Below are 27,941 nucleotides of genomic sequence, written 5' to 3' on the forward strand. Positions count from 1 at the left end.
TTCATTTATAAATCCAGTTATGTGTATGTATAAGGTTAATGACCCCTTCTGTAGCCTTTGAATTACGAATGTTTCAAAATGCAATAATATAAAAACAGCAAAAATAATGATGGGCCATTTTGTACATTTACAATGAGGCAACTTCGATCAAGCATTATTATTTGTAGTTTTATTGCATTTAAAAGTTAAACGGGATTTTGTAGCAAATAAACCGAGATTTTTGTAGAAAATCCACAGATATTTTTTATATAAAATTTTAAGCATAGATTACTAACTTGATTTTCTATGATGTGCTATCGTTTATTGTTTACAAAAAGTCCTAGACAATCGTTAATGTAAATTTTTAAAAATCGTCCGAAGTCACGAAATTCGAGCGCACCCTAGAAGGTGTACTTGAATTGGTCCATATATATATTTGATTAAACCAATATCTAAATATATAAACTTGTTTTAATGAAATCATTGCTAGCACTGCTTGAAAACATCCTCCATATATCAAGTACTAAATTGCCAACTATGAAAGTGCAAGGGGAAATGCTGTTGATTTTCTATAAAATTTCCATTTGTTTAGCATGGAATCAACACAAGGGTACATCATCCATGAACAAAACATAAACAGTAAATCCGCTTCTAATTTGTTGTAATACATAGAATTATTTAATTCAATCAAAAACTATAAGTAATGAAATTTTATTTTCAAAGTTGTTTAGGGAAACCTGTTCATACATACACATTATAAACAGACCATTGATATGAGTGTTTTCATTGGATGATGAATTGATGCTATGCTCCTCCCAATTTTGAGGTAAATAAATAATCATTTCATGGTTGAGCTAAACTCGTTGGAATCTACTGTAAATGACTGATAATAAAGGCGCGCGCGCATAATTGACGAACTTTTCCGTTGAAGGACATTACTCGAACGTTGTCTAATAGAAGGAGCAAGTTCGAACTGTGTCCGGTTGCATCTTAGAAAAGCAAACAATTGAAAGTATAAGGGTAAAAATTAGTTAGCTCAGTTCAGAATAATGTGTCCTTATCGCGAACACGTACTTAAAAACATCAGCTAATCTTGACTGTCTAATGAAAAGTAAAGTTAATATCATTATACCAATAATATGTTCCCGTACTAGATAGTCATGAATTATTTGCAGTTATCATCATTTATTTCTATGGATATATCAGTTACATGTACTTTGAAAATAAACCAAAGTAGCCTCACAAACAATTTCTTATAGCGTAACTGATGAGTCTTTTGTTGACGAAACGCCCGTCGGCGTAAATACAAAATTTAATCCTGGTATTACCAATGTTATTTCAACTGATCGGGCGGAGATTACGTTTTAATTTGCATAGGACAGTCTATTTGAAAATGTGTGTAATAAGGATGATTGCCGTTATAATCATTACTAATTTCTAATGGTGAGTTTATCCTAAAACACCTATCTATTTAGTTTGTAGATAATCTGTTACATACAATGACAAAGAAGCTACAATTTTTCGTTAGAATTATAATTAACGTTCTTAAAAAGTCCCTTTTGCAGATATCAAGGCGATCAGAAAATCGGGAAAAAAAATCATTTGAAATGTCTTTTTCTGACAATGTACGCACACAAATACCCCAAAAATCGGCCTTAAATGCAGTTTAATCTTATCAAAATAGATGTAAGATGTGTTTATTATTAATGTTCTGAATCACAAATCTGACAAGCTTTCATCTAAACCATTACAACTGAAATTTCCATTAGAAATACAAATTTTAGCATGGGTGTACTGAAAATTCGACATTTTTTGAAAATGACCCAGATATTTTGTGAACTTACTGAAGTAAGCCACAAAAAAATATTTCTTATTTTGACAGAGGTAAGGAATGTGTAAAAAGACGGCTATGTAGCTGGGATCCGATTAATCTGTTGTGTGGTAAACCTGAAAGTATTTTACCTTATTATGTAAGTGTTATTTTAAGTTTACTTTATTGTAATACTGGTATATCATTTTCATATCATTACTGTTACATTAAATGTAGGTTTCAGAAGAATCCGTTATTTTGATTGGATACCAACGCGTAAGCGTCATACTAAAATTCCCCTTCATATCCCAATGACTGGGTTTAACATTCATGATGACACGTGATATTACAATACATGCACAGGTTATGCCGTAAAGAAAGAAATAATAAGAATCGACTTTTCATGATCATGAAAAAATGTAATTATAAGTATTGAATAATTCTTTCAGTAATTTCATACAAAATGTACTTCAGTCTACGCTTTTACACTAAATGAATTTACAAAAATTAGCATTCAATTCTTAAATGACTTCATACTGTTGAAAATATATTTTGGATTCGTGTGTTATTGTGACAATATTTATTTATAATTCTTATATAATTTGCATATTAGGAAATACGTCTATGCCTGGGATAAGAAAATCCTTAGTTTTTTGGAAAATTCAAAGTTTTGTAAACAGGAAATTTATAAAAATGACCACATTATTGATATTCATGTCAACACACAGAAGTGTTGACTACTGGGCTGGTGACGAAACGTCCACCAGCAGTGGCATCGACCCAGTGGTGTAAATAGTTATCAAAGGTACCAGGATTATAATTTAGTACGCCAGACGCGCGTTTCGTCTACATAAGACTCATCAGTGACGCTCTTATCAAAATATTTATAAAGCCAAACAATTACAAAGTTGAAGAGCATTGAGGATCCAAAATTCCAAAAAGTTATGCCAATTACGGCTAAGGAAATCTATGCCTGGAATAAGAAAATCCTTAGTTTTTCGAAAAATTTAAACTTTTGTTAACAGGAAATTTATAACAAAAAATGACCACATTATTGATATTAACTAAAGAAATACATGATAAAGACGTTACGCACGATCTTGCGACTCAAATGGTACATGTAACTTTAAATTTTTACGTATTACGGCGATTAATGATCATTGGGGATATGTTTTTATTTCGCTTTCTATTTTTGTTTTGCACATCAATATGGATACTTCTTAATGTTTGGTTGTACTGAATATGCATGAAATATTTCCCACTGAAAGTAAACTTATTAGCAAACAACAAAATATATCGTATTTGTGTATTGCATGAGTCTATATGAAATGAAAAGATAATTATATACGGTATAATGAGTACCAATGAGACAACTCTCAACTGGAGAACAATTGACACACGTAAAACAATAATGCAATGTTTCCAAATTAGATCCGAAAAGGAAGAAGATATATATTTTGCTTTAATAAAAAAGGTTTGACGGGTCTTGTCATAAAATTCACTTTACTTTCTTTAATAACGGAACGATTAAATTCAGAAATGAAAGGATTGTCAGAAAAAAAGGTTAGTTATATTCATCTCATATGTTTTTAAGCTTCGTATGATAAGGAGAAGTATATATAGCCCATTTTTTTTCACTTTTAAGTTCTGTACATATGAATCTTATTGCAGAGAAATAAAATAAAAACGCAGTTTTACGCTTCAGAAATTTGAAAATTAAAAACAAAAATGATTTTTTATCCTCTCGTAATACACAACCTTTACAACTTTAGAACCTCGTCTAAACAAACAACCCCAGTCATGATTTTTCTTATACTTTGTGGTCTTATTGATATCATCTGACTATCAAGAAAATTATATCTGAGGAAATATATGCAAATGAATAGCGGACCGAATCGACAACGTTGAAAACGTAATATGAAAATCGTCCAGTGGACAAACTTGCAAGACATTTCATTTCTTTGAAAACGAAGTAGTTTTGACTACGCAAAATATCAAAAACGTACATGTCAAGTACAATTACGAAAAAGCACTATTTAGCATACAACAAATCTGAAATTTCAATAAATAACGTCGCAAATGACAGTTTATTTGTTAAAAGCGGCGAAATTACATCTTGCAAGAAATCGTTGCATTTTTATATGTGGTGTGAGTGCTGCAAAAATAACGATTTTGATTTGGTCTATCTAAAATGTATGTACCTTAATTTTATAAGCATAATTTGCGGAAAATCATATAATACGGTTTATCTCATTTAAAAGATAAACCAATAGACAACTTTCGAGTTCGATGCATTTCCGTCAAAATCTTTGGTTTTAGTCGGTCAGTCGTGCGTTTAGGTGCGTCGTGACTTCCGTTTCAATGTTGAAACACGAATTATTCGGCAAACAAAATTCTCATAATTGACAATCTGTGCCGCTGTCATTAGGGAATTGTGATAAAGTACCTACTGAACAAACATTATTTCTAGTGTATCCTGCAGAATGACCATCACTAAGACGCTTGATAAACGTTTATAGTGCAGGGATATAGGCGAGCCCCTCTATCTGGTAAATGACGTCACAAAGGCGCGTATAAATGACGAGTTTTTCCGGTGACGGATGAACTCGAAAGTGGTCAATTTAATGAAAGAGAAATGATTACTGCATCATTCGGACCCGGTTCTCGCCAATCAACGTCAAATGATTCTTCACCATTACATTGCACTAGCCACTCTTGAAGATATGTAAAAGTTTCAAAAAATGTAATCGTAAAAAATCATTGACATCCGCATGTCGTATTCCATTTTTTTTTATATGAAACTATCGAAGAGACAAGGTAATTCTCCAAGAAAGGATTTTCATTTGCAAGGGCCAGCAAATGACGAAATTAAAAGGTAAACCGAACTGTCACCATACGATCCGATGCCATCAACACGACTTCTTTCGACATGTATGGATGTGTAAAGATCATAGAACAATTTAATTAATGTATCTTCGCCATAAAAGTTATACAATGCACCAATGATGGGGACAGCTTCCAATTTGTCAGTGGCTCACGGACCGGTGATCAATTTAATGGCAGAATAAAATCTTCACACCAGGAGCCCCATTCATAATTCCACACGGCACAACATGCACAAGGAAAACACGATTCAAAATAAAAGAACCACTGATCAAAAGAATTCATAACCTGGTTCCAGCGGTTTGCAGATTTCGTCAAACATTAACCTTGGTATGTTGAATTTATAAAAAAAAAGTTGATGTTTTGTGGCGTATAAATATTCTGATTGATATCTATCTCATATTAATCTGATAGTGATAAAGATAAGATTACTGAAAAGATTATAATTTGATGTCATACAGTCTATGGAAGAAGCGAATCGATAAAAAAAACTTTTCTTATATCAACGAGCGATATTGTCTTATATCAACGAGTTGCATTGTGGGAAATTTCAGACGAATGTTAGCATTTGTACGAAGAAAGGCAGATTTCTCGGTAAAAAGTAATGACTATTTTCTTATAACAGGGCGACATTTAACACGACATACGTCTGCTGTATAATTTCCATGAATTATTTAATGTAATAACAAGAAAGGTGTCTTTAAATGAGAAAATTGAATTGTTGAATAAATGAAACATAAATGCACGATTTATCATTTGTAGATGTACACATTCAATAAATATCATGTAGCAAATTCAGTGGAATGCAATTGAAATGAATTCAATTGTTTGTTAAGCCAAAACCACCTATAAGTCAAAGATACTGCTATATTGTCTTATATCAATGCGATGTTTGTCGTAATATATCATAGCGATGTTTTTTTTATATCAAAATATTATGAATGCCATACTTTTCTAATATAACTGCTCTGGTTTTCTTATATAAAATATATACGATGACACGTCACAATGCATATCACGAAAACCACAAACATAATTCACAAACTTATTTCATGACCGGCTTAATGTTTTAGGATCAATATCACTAAAATTCGTAAGATCTGTAACAAAATTAACGCTCCCATGAACTTATCATTTCGAAAATGTTGCTTGCCCCTTTTGATAGTTGAAAGTGTTAACAACTTGTTCAGTCTATTGTTTTGCAATCACATGCTTTAACCGACTAATTCTATTTGAAGTGATGATGCAATGGCGGAATTTAAATGCGATTGTAGATAGTCCACCGACCTATTAGATTCTTATATAGGTCTAGTGGCTGATCCAAGAGGGGGTACGGGGGTTAAAAACCCCCTTTTTTAGCAATGCATTTGAATTAGGACCTATGGTTGGAACCACTCCTTTTATCCTGGGTTTGGAACCCCCTTTTGAAAACGGCTGGATCGGCCCTTAAGGTCACACTGTTATAGTTATAGCCTATCCTCTTGGTTAATATCAAAATAAACAAAAAATAGCATTTCTTAAAAGGAAAAAAAAAACATTCATTCAAACAATCCAATCCAATACAGCTCCAAATAACAATGAATATTCAAATGGTAAAATAAATATTCCAATCAAATTAAAATGTTCAAATGCTGATGTCCCGAACTTTGCAGATACATGTACCAACTGAGTAGCCTCAGACTATAAATTGAACAACTTCAGATACAACGAAAATCAAAAATCTTGTCAAACAGAAAATGTATTTATTATCAACATAGAAAAAAATATTGAGAAAAAAAACAGTTCTTTTTGAATATCAAAGACTTTCCCCATTGGTGAATTGATATCTCTTTGAACATAATCAGCTCGCCGCGTGGACGCTCTTTTACGAATTTGGCTATACTTTTTGGACCTTTTGGATTATAGCTCTATATCTTTTATATAAGCTTTGAATTTCAAGTATTTTGGCTTCGAGCATCACTGAAGAGACATGTATTTTCGAAAAGCGCATCTGGTGCAGAAAAATTGGTACCGTTAATGTTATTACTACCACTGGGTTGATGCCTCTGCTGGTGGACTGTTAGTTCCCGAGGGTATCACCAGCCCAGTAGCCAGTACTTCGGTACTGGCATGAAAATACGGATTTTTTGTGTTATTAAAATTTGCTGTTACAAATTGTTAGAAATCATTATAAATTAAGGAATGTATCTCCCTCATGCAAAGCTCTGATTCCTTTCACGGATTTGGCTATACTTTTTGGACCTTTTGGATTATAGCTCTTCATTTTTTATATAAGCTTTGGATTTCAAACATTTTGGCTACAAGCATCACTGAAGAGACATGTATTGTCGATATGCGCATCTGGGGCAGGAAAATTGGTACCGGTAATCTTTTTACATCGCGATGACCGTGAGGATATTCCGATATATTGTTGCCACAGAGATTTGACTTTAGTTTTTGACCAGTAACCGATCGTATAAATACTCGAACATTTCTAAGTGCAAAATAATAATCCGTATCGCTTGTTATAAATTCGTTTGTTTAATGACTACTAAAAAAAATGTTTAGAAAACAAATAAATAAGTTGGAAATTTACACATGGCCTGGGCCGTGATATTCGAATTTTATCCTGTTGATTTCTCCGAGCTCTTGTGCATTACTTCTTTTTATCATGCATCCGAATAAGAATAACAGTTATATTGGGGGGTTTTAATTGCACTTTTTATCGGCAAAGGGTCTGCAAATAGGTTCCAATACATGTAGATTTACTCGGGAAGTATATTGTAACAGCCATTATTATGTATACCTCTGATTCTGCGCTAAGTATAGATATATCACAGTGCTGTTTACAAAGCGAAAGAAGCACGTCATACTAGAATTATAAATTTAGATCGTTCAGTGCTGTTTATTTGGTATTTTTATTTACGTAATCGTTCTTGTACCATCATAACTGTCTTTACCGTTAAAGCTAAATAGAAGTGTGATAGTTCATATTATACTGTACAAAAGATTCAGCACCCAAATGACGTTTTTGGAGGACTGGAAAGCAGTTATTTATAAGCGGAAATTTTAAAGATTGATAGATACAAGAAGATGGTGCATGAATTCGAATGAGACAACTTTCCATCAAAGTATAATAGTTTGTTTCAAGTAAGCCATTATAGATCAAAGTAGGGCATTAAACACGGAGCCTTGGCTCACAGCGAACACCACGCTATATAGGAACCAAAAAAATACTAGTGTTAAACAATTCAAACAGGAAAACCAACGGTCTAATTTGTATAAAAATAGGAGATTCAAAAGTACAGGTCAGATTTTTTTCGAATCAACCTGAACGAGGACAGTATGATTCATCTTTGTCACAAGTTATTTTAATTGTTATCAATAAAGAAAGTCTTTCATACGTGCGTTGCGAGCATATCAGATATATATTATTTCGGTGCGCTCATTATAAAATTTGCAAAATGTTATATATGTAAACAATAATTTTGATACTAAGCTTTTTGATTACGACATTGTTTATTAAGCCCCATCGGTACTGGCATTTTCAAATTTCGAAAATGGTGGATTTAACCTGGTTTTATAGCGCTAAACTTCTCACGTTTATGACAGTCTCATCAAATTCTGTCATATATACAACGATGCGTAAACAAAACAGACATAATAGGTAAAATTGTCAAAATATGGGTACAGCAGTCAAATATTAATACTAATAAGTACTAATATTGATATAACAAAAACACCGCTATGATATTTTAAAAGTATCCCATTGATATTGGAACTAATAGCATTTGTATATTTATGTATATAAGAAAAACACAGCACTTCAAATTTTACACGGACATAAACGTTTGCTTCTAACTAACTTCTGAATGTATATTTAGACTCCATTGTTGTTTATATTTGAACAATAAGTTTTAAAGTTAGTATTTTCTTAAGTTTCCGTTGCCGAAAACAACATTTTACGCATGGAATGTCTGCATATTTACAATTGATATTATACAGTATCGCAATGTGATATAAGAAAAGTTTTTATCGATTCGCTTCTTCCATAGACTGTCATATTTTTAATATGAATTTCACATGAGTATTATGATCGCACTGTGACTTTTTTACATGTCTCTGCTTTCATGTACAATATTTTATATCACCATGCAGTCGTTTAGAAGACGCACTTAGCGATAATTACACACAAGATACACACGAGGGCAATAAGCGCAAATTTGTCAACCTTTATCTCAATTAATAACATAATAACACGATATAAAACTATTCAAGTTTGAACTTTCAAAAAAGCTGCACGGACTGCTAAGCTGTATCCGAATTTTAAGTACTACTAGGAATGCATGTGGTTGCCGATTTAGTACAGGAAGTGTGATACTTTCTATATATTGATTGATACGAGTAAATTAATTTTTAAAAGTGTACGTGTATATATATAGTACTGCAACTGACATCGAAAAAGACGCTTAGTTAACGAGTTTAATGGTCCGGAATAACACACGGCTGCAAATTGTTTTAAATGATAGAATAATATCTATATTTTAATTGCCGTCGGGTCGTAAAAAGTTTCTATGGTCACATTTTTGTATTTTATCCCTTTAATGGGGGTACCCCTCAATTTACGGTTTTGGGTAGTTACCTTAAAATCCAAAAATATATTTTTTGGTTAAATTTCCTGCTATTTTCGTAAATATTTTCTATGCACATATCATCAAGGAGCATCGGAATGATGAAGACATAAATATAATACCATCTCCAAGTAAAACTTTCAAACTTAAAGTTGGCTGTTTTTTAGATAGAAATTTAACATGTTTTTCTTTGAAAACGAGAAAACATATGATTCAAAAATAGTATTTGACATTTGAGAGGACAAAACATATTATTTCGATACTGCATGCAAATTTTGTTGGGCAAATTCCAAAGAATTTTGTCAAAAACTCAAAAATAAAAACATCATTTGTACCTTTTTTAATTACGGAAATTTCCTATCCGTCAATCAGCTCCACCATTTATTTTTTCCTTCACCATCAATTTGATAGTTTCGATGTGATTATGTAGATTTTGTAGGAGAAGTTAATTTATTTTTGAGTGATTTTAATATATATAGTATTTCTTTCGTGTATTTTCTGTAAATAAGTTATATTTTTGTTAATAAAATATTGACTTTATATAAAAGTTAACCAAATCCTTCGGATAAGAGGTTTTTCCGGATAATGACTATAGAAAATACATTGTATGTCAATGTTTAACCTCAGAGCAATTAATATGCATGCAAGTGGTCGGGGGAAAAAGTACTATTGAAGATTCGCAGAGATTTGGTGTGTGACAAGGTGATGCTAAAACCAACTTCTCTTAATATTCTGCTTTCAGTGGGCGAATCATCAGTGATGTTATGAGACTTGCACCAGAAGGCAAAATTGGTGCGTCTTTAAATTAGATTGATTGATTGATTGTTTGTTGCTTAACGTCCAGTGACAAATATTTCATGCATGTTCAGGACGAGAACAAGTTAACAATAAAAACAATAGGTAGGATTTGTCATAATACAGGTCATTCGGGATGATGATCGGGAAAATTTAGACTGCCACTGGAAAATGATGGTATATTGGATTGGGACAGAAATTTTCCATTGCAACATGCCACCTACGGACTCCTCAAAGAGTTGATGCAAGGGTTTTTCACGTGCAAAGAACGTGACACTCCCTTTACACGAGGCATCGGACTTAACGTCCCCATTCTGACCGGACGTGACTGCGAACTTGATACATCCCGCATAGCCAAACGGACGCCCACTTCGTTTTACTGCCGGTCGGGAGAAGACCAAGTGATCATGTTTCGTTTCCCCAGTCACCCTTGGGGAACTTTAAATTAGAAACAACAGAAATCCATATGTATCCTCACAACCTGACACTTTTATACGATCTCGCGCTCAGTTTCTTGCTTGTAGTTTGGATATGAAAACAGGGTTTTTGTGTAAAAGACAAACCTTTAAAAAAAAAAAACCAGAAAACTACGCAATTCAGACACAGTGGGGCCAAGGGATATGAAATATAAAGTTTAGCTCTGAACTCAATTTAGGGGGTGCCATATCTGCTGCAGGAAAATTGAAGTCTATGTTAAGACTTTCAGAATTACACCAAGGTGTGTCTGAAAATATCAAGGATACATTTAAAGAAGAACAATTACTTCACCCTGCCACCAGTGCTCTTATGAGCTATGTCCTCGTTTTGATATTTCTATGGAAATGATGCCCGCATAGCTTGTTAATAGATATAGGAAGATGTGGTATGAGTGCCAATGATACAACACACCATCCAAGTCACAATTTATAAAAGTAAACCATTATAGGTCACTGTCCGGTCTTCAACACGGAGCCTAGGCTCAAAAGTTCATTTGTTCGTTAATTGATGAAATATAACACAAAAGCGCTTCTGAACCGTATATTGTCCTTAAAGATAACAACAATTCGTAAATGTAAGGCTATTACAAAATCAATCGTTTCTGTAGCAACATTCTCCCCATTACATTTGGGATTGGCAGTGCAGATACATCATGCATATGCCTATGGGAATATGGGTCACGAACATTGATCGAAACTTTGTACTCACATTTATTTTATGTTTTCTATGCAAAGGTAAGACTATATCTGACGAGTTTGACCGAATCATGACGGTATTTACGCTCCAGATAGCATTTGTACTCAAAAACTGTGTTTGCTTTGAACAAACTCTGTCCTGCGCCGAACTTGTTCTTATAAAAAAGGGAAGTGTCTTGTAATGCTAATACGCGTACTGAATCCGCATATGATGACTAAGAGATTGATTCATGTCCCTATTTTATGAATACTTGAGCTAGTGTGTGTCGCTTTTAAAAGTTATATAAGGACCATGACTGATTTTGAATTACAACATTAGAAAATTGGCATTGCATTGTATAATTTTTTATCCTTCCCTTAAAAAATTAATGAGTTAACTTTTTCACCAGGATTATCCCACTAAAAAAATGATCATGCACCAAACTGACTTTGTTTTACACTCAAATTTTTTTGAAACTTCGCATTCGCCTCGGGTGACTATAGTATATTTTGTGTTATAACTGCTCTGTCCAGACTTTGCAAATACACAATATGTATTTATCTATAACTAGATACTAATTTTCACAAAATACACAACCTTTAAGATGCAAAATTAAAAACACTGTTTCAGCGCTTGAATTTTGTTTTTTTCAAAGATAGAAAAAATATTGAAATAATTTGATAAACTGGTGTTTTATACTTTAGAAAATAATTCTGTTATATACTTTAGTGAAATACTATACACACTATGAAAGTTTATGGATGTGAAAAGGTCAAGGCCACTTCTTCTTTTGCTATGTCTTAAATGGAAAAAAATCAGAAGGTTCCAAATCAACGCCATTTTTTATGGCAGCTTTTCATATAAGTAGTCAAATTTGTCGTTTTAACATCGTTTATAGCATATGCTTATGATTGAATCGTTTTTGTAGCATTCTATTGAATAAATATCAAAATATTTCTCCTTTTTGTCCTTGTGGTTGAAATGTTGATAATTTTAGGTCTGACCTTTGACCTCAATTTCACAAAATTGTGACCACTCTGGATTTTTACGACCCAACTTTTCTTATTGTACACGTTTTCCTCTTTCCATCGATATATAATTTAGGTGTGTGTTCTTCCGGACCATTAAAGTTTTAAAAAATGAACTCTGGTTGCAGTACTAATACACCCATAGTTTTAAAATATTGGTCACGTTACTTGTTGAAATTAAAAATATATACAAATGTACACTTGGAAGGGGTGCCTGGAATAGCATGAATCATATATATAGGTAATGCATTTTCGTAAACTTTGTAGAGGAACATAGCTTTGCATAAGGGAACAGTCATTATTTATCAACTGAGGGGGTCGGTGCATTTTAGGGGGGGTCATTGCCAAAAATATCATATCACTTGGGGGGTTACCATCAAAAAATATTTTCACTAGGGGGGTCACACAATAAAGGTTTTTATGTCTGACTTGTACAGATAAATTGTTGACATAATTGAAGTGAGTGTGCAATCTGTGAAATAATGTCTGTTTATTAAATCTTTGATAGTGTAGGCTGTAAAGCACCATGCAGCAGGATATGGCTAATTTCTCAAGGGCAGTGAATCTGATCACTCCTTATCACAGAACATAAATTTACAATCAATAAATTAACAACTCTGTGAAACGTTTCTCCCTAGTTTTGACCACAGGAAACAGTGAGTTGGAAAGGTTTCTGGACATGCATAATTAACTTTCTATAGTCAAGATAGTGTTTGAATCATTTTGATGTGATTCTTGAGATGAAATGGGTGTATATATATGATTATTTTGATGAAAGCAAGGATGCATGTTAGTTATATGTCCGTCACGTGGTAATAGGTATACTTATTGCGTAGTCTTTCGGAACACCGGATGTTATTCGGAACACTTCTGTTCTTTCTATGACCACCTTTCAAATACATGCGCAATAGCTATGACCACCTTTCAAATGCATGCGCAATAGCTTACTAATCTGTTGAATATGCATTAGCATCTTAAGTTGCTATAGAGATATTTTACGTATGATCTAAAATTTATTATGATATAATATTTTCTTGCACACGATTACAAGCTGCTAATATCAACCTACATGCGTAGTATTTTAATTAGTCAAACGATGTAACCAGCTGTGTTTAGATATGAGATAAGATTTCATGTAAACAATGCGCTTTATATTCTGAACGAGAATAATTAAAAATAAAATCTTTAGAAAGAGTTTTAGTAGCATTTTATTTTAGATTTTACGTTTAGTGAAGATGTACATGTTGTAAAAACCAAGCTATTTTTTTTTTTACTGAAATTAAAGGGAAGTCTTTCTTGCATATGATTAAATTACAGTTATATTTTTTGGTTAAATATTGCAACTTTAATAAAAAAAAAATGGTTATTAAAAATAAAATTAAATAGATATTGAATATGAAAAAATAAAATATTTTGAACGAGAACAATTAAAAATAAAATCTTTAAAAAGGTATTAGCACTATTTTGAAATTTTACGTCTAGGATAGACCAAGGACATGGAAATATAATCATAAATATGTGCCTCTAATAGGTGTAAAAACGAGGATTTTTCAAAAAAAAATCGTTTTTTGAAAATAACGTTAAAATTAATTATGAAAGTTATGTTCGTATTTATTTTCAGTAATATTGCAAATTTAAAGTTATTTTCTTTGTTTCAATATTGCAACATTATTTACTTTTTTTTAAAAACAAGGAGGTCACATAATAACCTCTGAATCCTTTTCGTCATTAAAATGCGACTGATAAGTATATAGATATTCAATATGAAGGGGGAAAAATAACCGTGACTGAAATCTAAATCTTAGATTTATTTTTAAAAAATACACACTTGACCATGCAGATGTAAGAAATGATACTTCAAGCAATGAAACAACTAATTAAATGTGCCACTTTAATTACGACTGATAACCTAAAAATGAATCATGCATGCATTTTTAGCAGACTTAACCAGGTCGGCGATAAGATATCGAAATATAAAAAAGAAGATGTCAATGAGAAAACTATCTACAAGAAACCAAAATATTACAGAAATACAAACTATGGGTCACCGTACGGCCTTCAACAACAGGCAAAGCACGCACCGCGTAGTCGGCTATAAAAGGCCCCGAAATGACAATGTAAAACAATCAGTCAAAAAAGAAAATTAACAAAGTCCGTATCATCGTATGCGTAACTTAGTTGCTCACCAGAGGAACGCTACGCAAGCGTTTAAATCCGCGTTCCATAAGTTTGAAGTACGTCGAAATGCAAAGGTATATATAGGCTTAGTGAACGCTTTTACTTCATGAAAATTTTAATGGAACATAAAAAATTTCATTCAGCTCAAGCGTTTGTCAAGCGTATACCTGTAAACTGCACGCACATAATATACACGCTATACGAGCGTTGAAAACGCTACAGATAAGTTTGAGACACATACAAAAATACGCGTCGCCTTAAAGCTTTCATTCAGGAGAAGAAGTCCGATACGGGTGAAATTCTTCAAACCTACAGAAGATATTACACCCTCTCCAACCATGCAACATGGGACTAGACATAGAAGTACAGGAACTACTCCCATTAGTTTGAGCTGTACAAGATCTACAAAAATATCCCGCCTGCCTCAAAGGTGCATAGGATCGACCATGTTCCAGCACTAATGATACAAGTACCAACCAGAGTTACAATGCCGTGGTTGTAAGTCTTTAAAGGCATGCACCGAGCGGCCTCCAAAAATGAAAAAAAAACCACTATTTAGTCGGCTATTAAATGCCCCGACCATTAAGATTTAAAAACAAAAATCAAACAAAACTAAACAGCCTTATTGATAACAAAATAATTTACGAAAAAAACTTGACCGACATGAATTATGAACAACAACCACTTCACTACATGTTCCTGGCTTTATAATGGACGTTGGCACATAAACAATGTGGTGGCCATAAATCTAACCCTCCCAAATGAACCAAACCTTAAGGACAACACATCGCAAGAAAAAAATGTAAAATATCAGTTGCAATTCGCGTCCCTAAAAATATGGGTACGGTGCACAATAATCACTTACATAAAAAACAATAGACACAAATCACTGAAATAATCGCACTTACCGAAAGCTTGTGAACATTTAGACGAATCAGTGGACATAGACGGACTGGTAAACATGTAAACAGACGGGCGAATGTGACAGACGTATTGACAAACATTCACATATAGACAGACCTGCAGTTGGGAATGTAGAAAGACTAGGAGAAACGCTTAGGTACGCTTTACGCACACCCAATACACGCTTTAAGCTCGTTGTGCACACGATACAGATATGATTGACAGGTTGAATGCATCAAAATTACTAGCGTATTGGTAGCGTGCATGATTTTTTTTTTTACCACGACCGACGTACGTCGGATCTATACGTTGATGTGTGAAGCCGGTATTACATTAAATAAACAGGCAATGTCAGTTTCTAATTCTTATGCACAACAAAAGTAATATAAGACAATACATCTTTATTAAACAATTATCTAATATATATATAATGCCAAACAAGCATTTGGGTTTACGATTGCATTTCTTTTTTTAAAGAAAGCAACTTGTTTTATGAAATTATTACAAAGATGTCGAATAAGATTAAAAAATGATCTCGATATTATAGGTATAACCCTTCTGTATTCTTTAATTTTTAAGGTATTTTTTTTTTTATTCCTTAGTATTTTTTGCCTTTTTCTCCTTTTATTCATATTTGAACACCAGTGTTCTCTGATCCTTTTTTTTTTTGTCCATTTTTCTGTAAATTTTATCCATTCTCCGATATTCTTTCCTATCCAGATTTCAGACCTTAATAAAAAAAAAAAATACTTGATGGGCACCATGGTATTCACACACTAAACAATACACTATATGATTTGGAAAAAGAACAAATATATTCAGCTGGGGCCCTAAACAAAAATGTGTACTTGTTCAGAGAAAATTGATAACACACTAAACTCTTAAAACATACATCTGTACAAAACTAAGAAAGGTCAGAGGTTCCTGGCTTGGTTGTATATATTTCTTTATCTCAAATAAATCATTTAATTTAATCGATGTTATTTTATTTGCACTTCCTAAATCATTTGTACATGTGAATCCTGAACCCCCCCCCCCCCAATTCATAACTAGATATTTTTAAGTTCAAAGGTTAAAAAAAATAAGATACAAGGGACTGTGATTGGGATTAAAATAACAGTCAGAATTGAAAGTTTATCTACCAGTATACTGACAAAATTTGTAGAATTATAGGTTGCAGTAAAATAAATTAATAAATTGGAACATACAATTTTCTGTATATTTTTTTCTATTTTTCTACATGCACTTGTCAGATATTCCTTTTTGAAAAAAAACAAGAAGAAAAGCTGTGTGTTATACTCGGAGCTTCTCAAAGCCAGTTACTATGTAGCTGATCATCATCTCCTAAACACAACTGGGATTTTTTTTTTTGGGGGGGGGGGTCAAACTTTTGATGTTCTTAGGGGGGGTAATTATGTGGTTTTATAAAATATTAAATGGGGGGGTTCCCAACATAAAATTTTATATCAAAAATATGAACCGACCCCCTCAGCTGATAAATAATGACCATTCCCTATTGCAGGTTAACAAATAGATTCATGGTATACCACCATCTTGGATTGCACTTTTGCAGTGAACAATCAGTCTAGTTGTTACCCTAATTTGTAAACAGATGTTCAATTTTATTGATTAGACTGTTTATCTCTATGAAGAAAACTTCCTGATTTATCGCATTATTAAAAATATTTTAGCAAGTACCAAACATGTGTTTTAGAATAAATTTGTTCAACTAAGCCGGTTAAGGCGAGATAACTCTTTTAATAAACCTATTGATAATTCATTATCGGTTTATCAGTGGATGTATTAGTGCTAAACTATTGCGTTTGTATGATGATATTAAAAATATAGATAATATAGATAAAACAACAAAGGAAGTGATATCGTCCAAAACAAATCTTGCTGAGGGGATATCATGGAAGGATAACAGCCCCTTTATAACAAAGCTATTACAAAAGGAAAAATATGATTGTCCAAGATTCAAACGTATTAACAAAGAGTAATGCCTTCATAGCTAGTTCACTTAAATGGACCTTTAGCTTGTTGAAAGGGGAGGGGTGATTCTGATGAGTGTGTATAGACACACCCAAGTGGCAAGATTAAGTTATAGTTATTGACCAAGCAAGTCGGTATATATGACATTTAATCTGCACAGCACGAGATGACCCAATAACCCGAACGACGTAGGAGTTCGGGTTATTGGGTCATCTCGTGCTGTGCAGATTAAATTACATATACCGATTTGATTGGCCAATAACTGTTTTAACACATGACGCAATCAATTTACGTGAACGTTTTAGAAATGTGGACGTTATTCCGCAATCCACTGATCCTAGGAAAGTTTCTTGTAGGGGAAATACGACTATGGTAAGTTTAAAATTAATAATTTTTTTTATATTTAGACTCATTCTAAAATAGCGATTTAATGGTATATTTATTTTTATCGTTTCCGTTAAATTTATTCCCAATTTTTATTTAATTGGTGACGATTAAGACTTTGACAAATTGTGTACTTTCAAATAGGTGTATGAAAAGAAAAATAACTGCAAGGGTTATTGAGTTTAAATTAGATTAATTGCTTTTGAATTTCTTTCCCTCAATGATATGCTTAGAGAGAAAAAGAACCGAGGAAGATGTTATATTACCTAAATTTTAAATGTTAAATAAACAGAAAATACATTTCTCTTTTAAAACCTTTACCCCACCCCCCCCCCCCACCCCCTTTCCAGCTAATCCCCGTTTTTAAACTAGCTTAAATATGATCCTCATTAAATTCGATCCAAAAATAGTCCTTTTATAGGAATAGCTATCCAAAAAGTCGTTATAATTCCATTGAGTCTGAAACTAATCCAAATCAGATTTCTTTTATTCGGATATTCTTAGATACATTTCTTTTTTGGCAAAAATTACCAAAAATTGTTTTAACTATCTTTCTAACTTTAAAACACTGATTTAGATTTACGTTGTACACAAAATATAATTAAATAGATTATGTCCCAGCTTAGATAAAAAAAAAAAAAAGGAATGAGAAACCTTTCGTTTTCCTATTTTGAAACTACGATGTTTGTACGAAGTTCAACTTTGTCGTAATTTCAAGGCAGATGGCGGATTCGGGGGTGGGGGCGAACAGGTCTTTAACCCTTGGATTGGACAAAGTATCGTGTTTTAGCTTAAAATAGTCAATTTTGTCTTTAGTCTCGCTACTGTCGGTGATATTTTTTTTAATTTGATAGAATGACGCCCCTTTTAAAATCCAGGAACCGCCCCTAAGATAAAAATAGATTTGAACTGTGCAGTATATCTGAGGTAGTTAATGCACACCTTTGCTGTGCATTATCCAGATTATAACACAGTAAGAACAAAGAGATTTTACTCTTGCCATGTGTTAAGGGGTTATGATCGCTTTCCGTAATTGTACGTCGGATCATTCTAGGTTTTTACTTTCCCGCGGTACCGCAGGAAGTTCTGTTGAGACCATCTCATGTCTACCCTTAGTGGCCGGTTCTAAATTGTTACCAGTTCGAGCTTGAATGTTTTATGATACATAGTATGGACTATATAGAGTTTTATGATATATACATGATATAGAAACTGCTAATTCTTACTCCCCTGAAACCAGGGGGTGATGCGATTAGGACCCGACGTATTTGGGGATCATAACCCTCGTTCTCTTTAGGCTGAACCTTGAGGAACTTGAGCATCAATTGCTACCAATGGTGCACAGATTTGTCAGTTAAATCAATCATGTCGGCATTCTGTAATTATGTCAGACCTCGTCATTCAAAGTGAACTGTGACCGTTATTTCCACATTAATTATTTGTTTGTTATGTTTTTGCCTGACACTTGATTCTTTGATTAATACGGTTTATCTCATTTATAAGATAAACTAATTTAATGAAGGAGAAATGATTACTGCATCATTCGGATCCGGTTCTCGTTTCCCGCTAATCAACGTCACATGATTCTCACCATTACATTGCACTAGCCACTCTTGTAGATAATATGTAAAATTTTCAAAAACCCACCCCCACCTACCCTTACAATCTTCCATCTAATAACATTTCTTTTGTCTGCTGTTGTTTTATGTATCTTTTCAGAATTACCAGAACAGGCGGATCTATAACTTTTTGGACAAAAAAGAGGAGACAAACAAGCCGATGGATTTGCTTGCTGAATCATACTTTCGAGAACTATATATGTTAATGCTAATTTTTCATCAACTTTTATCTAAATATTCAGACACCAGCAGTGTGAAAATTGAATTATCAATACCTGCGATTAGTTATTCGCCTGGAATGCATTTAACTTTTGACTTTATTTGGATAAAGATCAACATTTATTTTGATTACTTGATTCTATTTGCTTATTATTTTGTAAGAAAATCATTCGTCATAGTCAAAAAGGATGTCGGGATCTGACAAGATTAAGGGGTTATGATCGTTTTCCGTAATTGTACGTCGGATCATATTAGGTTTTTACTTTCCTGCAGTACCGCAGGAAGTTCTGTTGAGACCATCTCATGTCTATCCTGAGTGGCCAGTTCTGAATTGGTACCAGTTCGAGCTTGAATGTTTTATGATACATAGTATGGACTATGTATTCAGCGTGCATATACAGTTTCGTGATATAGAAACTGTTAGCTGTTTTTTCATGGCGGGAAAAGGCTGACTCGGACTTTTACCTAATATTTGCGTTTGTATAATTTGGGTCTCAAATCGAAAGAAAGACATTTAGATTCTATCTAGATATTGGTTAATGACCTTTCGTGAGTTATTGCAGTCTTATGTGAAAAAGGTTGTTATGGGGGAAATAGTTTGCCCTTTATTGTAGGAAAAAAACAAGGAGTCTTAACATTTGACAACATGTCTTAGATGCATGATTTTTTTTTAATTAGTTGTGAGTGGCTTTGAACTAGCTGTCAGTAACTGTGAGTACTCTCAAATCTGTACTAAGTGGCTTTTTGTTGTTGGGATATACAAATACCCGGCCACGTCCACTCTGTGTAGTATTTTTGTTTGTATCCATCTCTGATGAGTCAAGCCTTTTTCAACTGATTGTTCGTTCTTATGTTACACTGTTACACCACTGTCCCGGGTAAAAGGGAGGGTTAGGATCCCGCTAACATGTTCAACCCCCACATTCTGCATGTATTTGCCTGTCCCAAGTCAGGAGCCTGTAATTCAGTTGTCGTTTGTTAATGTGTTATGTATTTGTTTTTTGTTCGTTTTTTTGCATATGAATTATGCCGTTAGTTTTCTCATATGAATTGTTTTACAGTTGCCATTTCGGGGCCTTTTATAGCTGACTATGCTAATTGTTGAAGGCCTTACGGTGACCTATCGTTGTTAATTTCTGTGTCATTTTATGGAACGCCATGACTGCCTTATTTTGATGATCAGCATTATATGCAGTGGTCACAACATTATATGCATTGCAGTGGTCACAACATTATATGCATTGCAGTAGTCACAACATTATATGCATTGCAGTGGTCACAACATTATATGAAGTGCTCATAACTTTATACGCAGTGGTCCAAACATTATATGCATTGCAGTGGTCACAACATTATATGAAGTGGTTAAAACATTATACGAAGTGGTCACAACACTATATGAAGTGGTCACAACATTATATGAAGTGGTTAAAACATTATATGAAGTGGTCACAACATTATATGCAGTGGTCACAACATGATACGTTTTTTGTTGATGAAGGTGATGATCAGTGATGGTGATGATGATGATTGATGTATGTGATGGTGGTGGTTCATTCGGTAAACTTAGGATTTTTTATCGGAAATTACCGAATACAGTCACCTGTTGGTGATCTTCTGCTGTTGTTTTTTCTATGGTCGGGTTGTTGTTTCTTTGACACATTCCCCATTTCCATTCTCAATTTTATAATTGATACTGCCCTGCAAACAAATTGAAACAGTTGTTGAAGTCATGTTATCAAGGCAATTCGATTGAAAACTATATCAGAAAAAAAAAAAATAACGCCTGTAATTGGACAGATATAATTTTATTAATTTATTGGAAGTTCTTTCTGAGGAAAAGATGAAGCTAAGAGGTGAATAAATGAACTAGTTCTGTTTGTCGTAAGTTAAATAATGAAAAATTAAGTTAATGAAATATGAATTAACAAAGGACTACTATCAGTTATTGAAATGCCAGCTCCAGACCTCAATTAAACTGATTGAACGAATATTTCACTGTTTTGTTTTTTCATGTATATTAATTTACAGAAAGACGATTTGTGTCCCCACTTAGAAACAAATTTGAAGTTTGACTTGCATGCTAAACGACATAAAAATTTAACCATTCCAGTGAGAGAATTTGAAAGCAATGTAAGATCATAGTAAAATAATAAGTGATCTTCTTTAAACCAGATTTTCATGGTCTTACTTTTAAGTATACTTTAGGTTCGGTTAAAAGGTTTTATAATTTATAAGCTCTACATGTATTTTTCACGGACTTTCAAGACATATCAACAAAAACATATAGCAACGAAAAGATAGACATTATGGTAAAAAGAAGATGCTAAAGCAAACACAATTATTCAATCCATGTACGGAAATTTAAATGAGCATGTTGCTAAAATCTTATATGAAATAAATGCTACAATTTTCTGTATTATTTAGAAATTTCATAATTCAGTAGACAACATCCAATGCTATTACAGCCGATTGCATTTAGTGTGTAGGCAAAGGTAATATCTTTGGTAACCTTGCTCGCTAGCTGAACCGTGAAGTCATTATTAGGTTAGGTAAACTACCCTCATTTAAGAGTGGACTTCAAAAGGAGGGTACAAGTATACCTTGCCTAATAATAACTATACGGTTCAGCTAGCAAGCAAGCTAACCAAAGATACATTATTACCTTTGCCTATACACACAATGCAATTGGTTGTACTTGTAAACTTATAGCTTGTTTTGGATTGTGAACAAAATTGTCAATTTTCACTTTTTACGGAATCTAAGTCTGTTTTTTTAGTATTCGACTGTAATTTTATTCAAAACAATTATGCCGCTAAAATATAATTTTTACTGTATTCATTTGTGATATTGATATTCGGAGAAATACTAGTAATCCATGAGCTGCTCGAAATCTTAAATGAACTTATCATAATAATAAACTAAATCAAATATTTTAATTCAATATACATGTAGTATATTCATTTTGTAGTTGACTGATAACATGCCTTCATCAAACTATACATGTGAAATAAGTCAAGATGGTAGTATTGTAAATACTGTAGAAGTACTGTGGGGTAGGAACCATACATATTTTACGTGTATTGGAGTTCAGGTGAGACTTAAAGATTATAACTATCATAAAAATAAGCATGTCATCTAACAGAGTATCTAGAAATAAAACCTGTTTGACCAAGCATTTACATGGATATAAGAAGATATGGTATGAGTGCCAATGAGACAACTCTCTATCCAAGTCACAATTTATAAAAATAAACCATCAACACGGAACTTTGCCTCATTACGAACAGCAAGCTTTAATGAATTACATCCTGGTACCTTTGATAACTATAAAGGGCCCCAACAATTTCTAGTATTTATAATCGTAAAACCATTCAAACGGGAAAACCAACGGTCTAATTTGTATAAAAAACACATGAAACGAGAAACACTTATGAACCACATCAACAAACATGCCTGTTCTAACTGAGTATATGACTGTCGCCGTCGTTTTCTACCCGTTACGTTGATTTCTATAATCACTGTCACGATAGAAAGTAAGGTTTCACGAGGAAAAGATTGGGATGTAACTAGACATTGAGATGTGAATGAATTTGTTTTTTTCGAAAATTCAGTAATACTTCCTGAACACCTGATCAGTTTATATTCATTGATATAAGAAAATATGGGATGAGTGGTGCCAATGAGACAACTCTCCATCAAAGTCACAATTTGTAACAGTAAACTTTGCATCGTGGCGAAAATCTCTTCCCATACATTCGTCAAGTTTGTCATAAGGTATGAAGTGTATATTTTAATCTCTAGGATTGCAAACATATCTGTAATAATTGATTTAGTCAAAGTTGGTTTAAATTGTTAGTTGCTTGCATAAGAATATAAAAAAAATCTTGTTTTACATAGAAGATTATCAAAATTTACCATATACATTATTTTACTGCTGAAAGGAGTATTATAACATGTATAAGTTGCTACACTGCTTATTGAAAGACCGTTTTAGTAAATTCAAGTAAGTAGGAAAACTTGTGTTTGATGACATTGTAAGGCATACGTTCGAATAGTTTAGGAGAGGCACACACACCAGATGGACATTCAAACTCATAATTCGAAAATAGACTGACGATGCCATGGTAAAAAAGAATTATACCAGCAAACACACCATTGTAAACAAAACACAACATAAAAGACTAAAAACGTAGCAATACAAACCCACAAAAATTTACATTATAATAACATTCGACGACATAAATATCACTTATTCAAAAAAAATGATATTCCTAGGCAAACACCGCATATTTCAACAAATTGGCCAACGATTATATTTAAACAATTAAAAATCTTTGGAAGCCACTGCTTTTTAACAAGACGGTACCAAAGATTGCTTTTGAGCAATCAAAACTTTATGATACAAAGTAGCTGCAGATTTTAAACCTAACAAAAATTGCTGTCAGCCGAATATTGATGATGTACAGTTCTTTTTTTGTTGCACTTCAGTGTTTCTGCTGTTTAGTTGTGTTTATCTCAGTTTTAGTTTGTAACCCGGATTTGTTTTATTTCAATCGATTTATGACTTTCGAACAGCGGTATACTACTGTTACCTTTATTTATCTCTATTTTAGTTGAATGAATCAGTAAAACCTTACATCGTTCGTCTAAAATTCAATAATTTGTACTTCGACAATGAGGTGACTTTAAATGGTAAGATTAGACTATTTCTGTACACATTGCTATGCTTTGCACGAAATGATAAAACAAAAATTAACATGACTATTACCACCCTAACTAAAAAAGTTTTATATTGTTCCTATTGGAATGAGAAGTTGTGGTAAGATTGCCAATGAAAGAACTATCCACTAATGTACAAAAATGATGGGTGGTAACAATTATAAGCATCATACGGCCTTCAACAATGAGAAATCCGTATAGAGTATAGTCGGATATAAAAGACCATGACATACAAGTTATGAAATAATGCGTTGCAATGATACTACCGGCATTATATTATAACAAAACAATCAACGAAATACAAATATGACAGATGACCAAACGATAACTTTTGAACTATATGCTCCTGACTTGGGACAGGCAAATAAAGAATGTGACGGCGTAATATATGCAGTTTGTGGGCGCTCAACCGCTCCGTTAACCTGGACAATGGTGTAACAGCAAAACATATAAAAATCATAAAACGTTGATTTAATATCAATATGTTCGCTATTTTTGTTACCAATTAAACTATGAAAAACAAATACAAATATTCATTATCATTACCATTTAAAAGAATTTGTCAATGTACAGTCAAGTTCTCAAAAGAAGTCCAAGCTTGTTACGGCATAATGGTGTATTACAATGTAATAGGTTTTTGTTATGTTTTGGACAATTTCCTTAGATATAACTGATTTTGTATTACTGTACATTTTCTGTTTCGATCATATAAAAAAGAAGATGTAGTATGATTGCCAATGAGACAACTATCAACAAAAGACCAAAATGACACAGACATTAACAACTATAGGTCACCGTACGGTCTTCAACAATGAGCAAAGCCCATACCGCATAGTCAGCTATAATAGGCCCTGATAAGACAATGTAAAACAATTCAAACGAGAAAACTAACGGCCTTATTTATGTAAAAAACAATATGAACGAAAAACAAATATGTAGCATATAAACAAACGACAACCACTGAATTACAGGCTCCTGACTTGGGACAGGCACATACATAAATAATGTGGCGGGGTTAAACATGTTCATGTTTGTTATAAAAACCACTAAAATAACCTGTCATTCTGTAATACCATTTCGTGTCAATGCAAAATACAAGGACAATGTAAATGTTTAACCTCCTTGGCGCTCATCAAGATAATTTTTTAATAGAAATGACAGTATATTAGTAATTACATGTGGACATGAAGTTCCTGTAAGTCAATGCTGTTATTAATGATAGAGAGACAAAAGATACAAAAGGTACATTCAAACTCATAAGTACATTTTTTTAGACGACAAACTGACAACGCCATAATAACAAAAAAACAGATATAACATACTGAACATGGAGGTTGTCTCAAAGTCGACGAAGCTATGATCGTACTGCAAATCTTTGTGTTCATCACAAAATTCAAGAAAATTATAATGTTGCCAGAATACAAAATTTTTAGAAAGTTCAGGTAAAATGCATTTTTTTTTTTTATCGCAAATAAGATTATGTCGGAAAAGCGAGAACAAACCTTGTTATATTACTTGAATATGCATTTCTTTGATAGAACGAATTTGCTGATGATATTGAAATTCCATTTAAGATTGCAAAACGGATAGAGATATAAACTCGTTAAAAAAAACTTGAAACAAAACATGAAAACATGAAGAAAAAAAAACATGTATTTTTTTTCAGTGTTTAGAGTAATTCCGATATTATTCATAAATCTAAAATAGTGTGAAAAAACATTTGTTATTCAAAAAGTTTATTCTGTGTGCTGTTTGAAAACAGAATAAGGTCTATATTTTTTTTTGTCAAATCTTATTCGAAATGAAAATTATGATCTAATGTACGATATATTTAGTTTTTGTGAATTTGTAGTATACACATGTGATGGATTCCATAAATATGAAGACTGTAGCAACTCACAATATGTTAAGAACTGTCAAAGGAATAACAACGTGACAGTTGAAAAGGTATATGTGAAGCCTTGATACTCTTTATATTTAACGTGTCAGTATGCCATAGTAAAATGTAAAAAGTAAATTAATCATCTTTTTTTCTCAATACGATTAAATCGCGTCTACTGTTATTGCTGATAAGTATATATTGAATTTTTACACCATATATATATATAGAAAATGTTTTATCAACATTTTCATACAGTATGTTGAAACATGTGATTTGAGTTTTATATAAGATATATTATAAAATATTCAAGAGGCAATATATATCAAGGAGACAACTTAAACTCATAAGTCGAAGGAAACCAGACAATTATATACATTAACAGAACAGAAAACTATGTAAAGACAAATCAAAAGCCCACAAAACACTACACAAAAATCCAAATTCTGATAAACACAACGGCAACAAAAACAGTGGTGGTCCAGTTGCTTATATAGAAGACGAAACATAAAATTTTAAAATAACTAGGTCTTGTAGATAAATGTTGTTAACACCAGGTAACAATCGGTTAAAAGAAATATACAAGTAGCATTATCATACACCTTTTTTATCAATGAAGATAACATTTATACATTTTCAGATATATCCTGTAAGTGGACCAGTCAACGGAGGGACATCAATAACTGTAACTGTCAATAACGAAGACGATGAGCCGGAATATTTTTTCATTGATGAAGCTGAATGCACTGACATTACAGAAGAAAAAGAAAAAAATTCGTAAGTTTACCATAGTAATTCAATAGTTTTGAAATATGATAATAACATCAATATTATAATTTAGCTATTTATTTGTCAAAGAGATGTTGTCTCATTGATGTATAAACATATTTCCTTTCTCTATATATATAAACTAATGGTACGTTAAGTTGTTTATGTGAGTTTTGTATTCGAAACAGTTTTCATTAAAGGGTGAATAGTTGAAAAGCGAGTCCAATTTTTGCGCCTGTCTCAAGTCAGGAGCCTCTGTTCTTTGTTACATTTAGAGTCTCTTTTGTTAAATATTGTTTCATTGTTTAATGTGAAATCGATTTTCGCTGAACTATAACACATTTTGCATTAAGCCCAGCTGACGCCCGCATCCGGATGCAGGAGTTTTTTGATGTACTGGAGACCGTTGCTGAACTATATCTGTTTTCTGTTCTTTTGTCGGGTTGACACTTTACTCTTTTCCATTCTCAATTTTAAGAATGACACACTCTTAATAACACGGTTCAGATATCAAAAATTCTCAGGGATAATAAAAATCTGACACAAAAACAGACAAGGACGCTTGCACAAACAACGTCTATAGAACGATATTTAAAAATGAAGCAATTAAGAAATTACGTTACTGAAATTAAAATATTGCACTTGAAAATACATTAGATTTCAGAATACCTATACAGCATACTTTTTTCCCTCTCAGTGATGAAGGTAACGACACTGACAGATCAGACAAATCAGATGAAAACGATAGTTCGTAAGTTTACAATATTAGTGCAATAGTTTGGAATATGATACCGACATCAAGAATATAATTTGGCTATTTTTGTCAATGATTTGGTGTCCCTTTGATGTATATATTAACACTTTTCCTTTGTTTCAAATATATTCAAGAAACGTAAGAGTGTTCTCTAATTGACAAAACGTAATGGTTTCTGAACCACCTATATATTTCTTTTTTAATCTCACTTAAAGAGTGTATAGGTTTACACTCTAAACCACACAAGACACAAAAAAGTGCAGATA

General features: G+C 32.8%; 2 protein-coding genes across 2 annotated transcripts in view; both read left to right on the plus strand.

The window, feature by feature from the left end:
* LOC143080626 (plexin-A2-like) overlaps positions 1-27,941 on the plus strand; it is a 137,934-nt gene that overhangs the window by 77,436 nt on the left and 32,557 nt on the right. The window lies entirely within an intron of this gene.
* Positions 1,870-27,676, plus strand: LOC143059574 (uncharacterized). Its single transcript, XM_076233125.1, has 7 exons — positions 1,870-1,949; positions 21,584-21,685; positions 22,524-22,646; positions 24,169-24,247; positions 26,127-26,221; positions 26,794-26,930; positions 27,619-27,676. Exons 3-7 carry the CDS (start codon positions 22,536-22,538, stop codon positions 27,674-27,676), a joined length of 480 nt encoding a protein of 159 aa, XP_076089240.1. The 5' UTR covers positions 1,870-1,949; positions 21,584-21,685; positions 22,524-22,535.

This window comes from Mytilus galloprovincialis, chromosome 1, assembly GCF_965363235.1.
Source record: "Mytilus galloprovincialis chromosome 1, xbMytGall1.hap1.1, whole genome shotgun sequence".
Classification (NCBI taxonomy): domain Eukaryota; kingdom Metazoa; phylum Mollusca; class Bivalvia; order Mytilida; family Mytilidae; genus Mytilus; species Mytilus galloprovincialis.

Coding starts and splice junctions, on each gene's coding strand:
- LOC143059574 (XM_076233125.1), top strand. CDS start 22,536: ATGCCTTCATCAAACTATACATGTGAAATAAGTCAAGATGGTAGTATT. Junction 24,248..26,126: donor CAATGAGGTGACTTTAAATG/GTAAGATTAGAC, acceptor GTGAATTTGTAG/TATACACATGTGATGGATTC. Junction 26,931..27,618: donor GAAGAAAAAGAAAAAAATTC/GTAAGTTTACCA, acceptor TTTCCCTCTCAG/TGATGAAGGTAACGACACTG.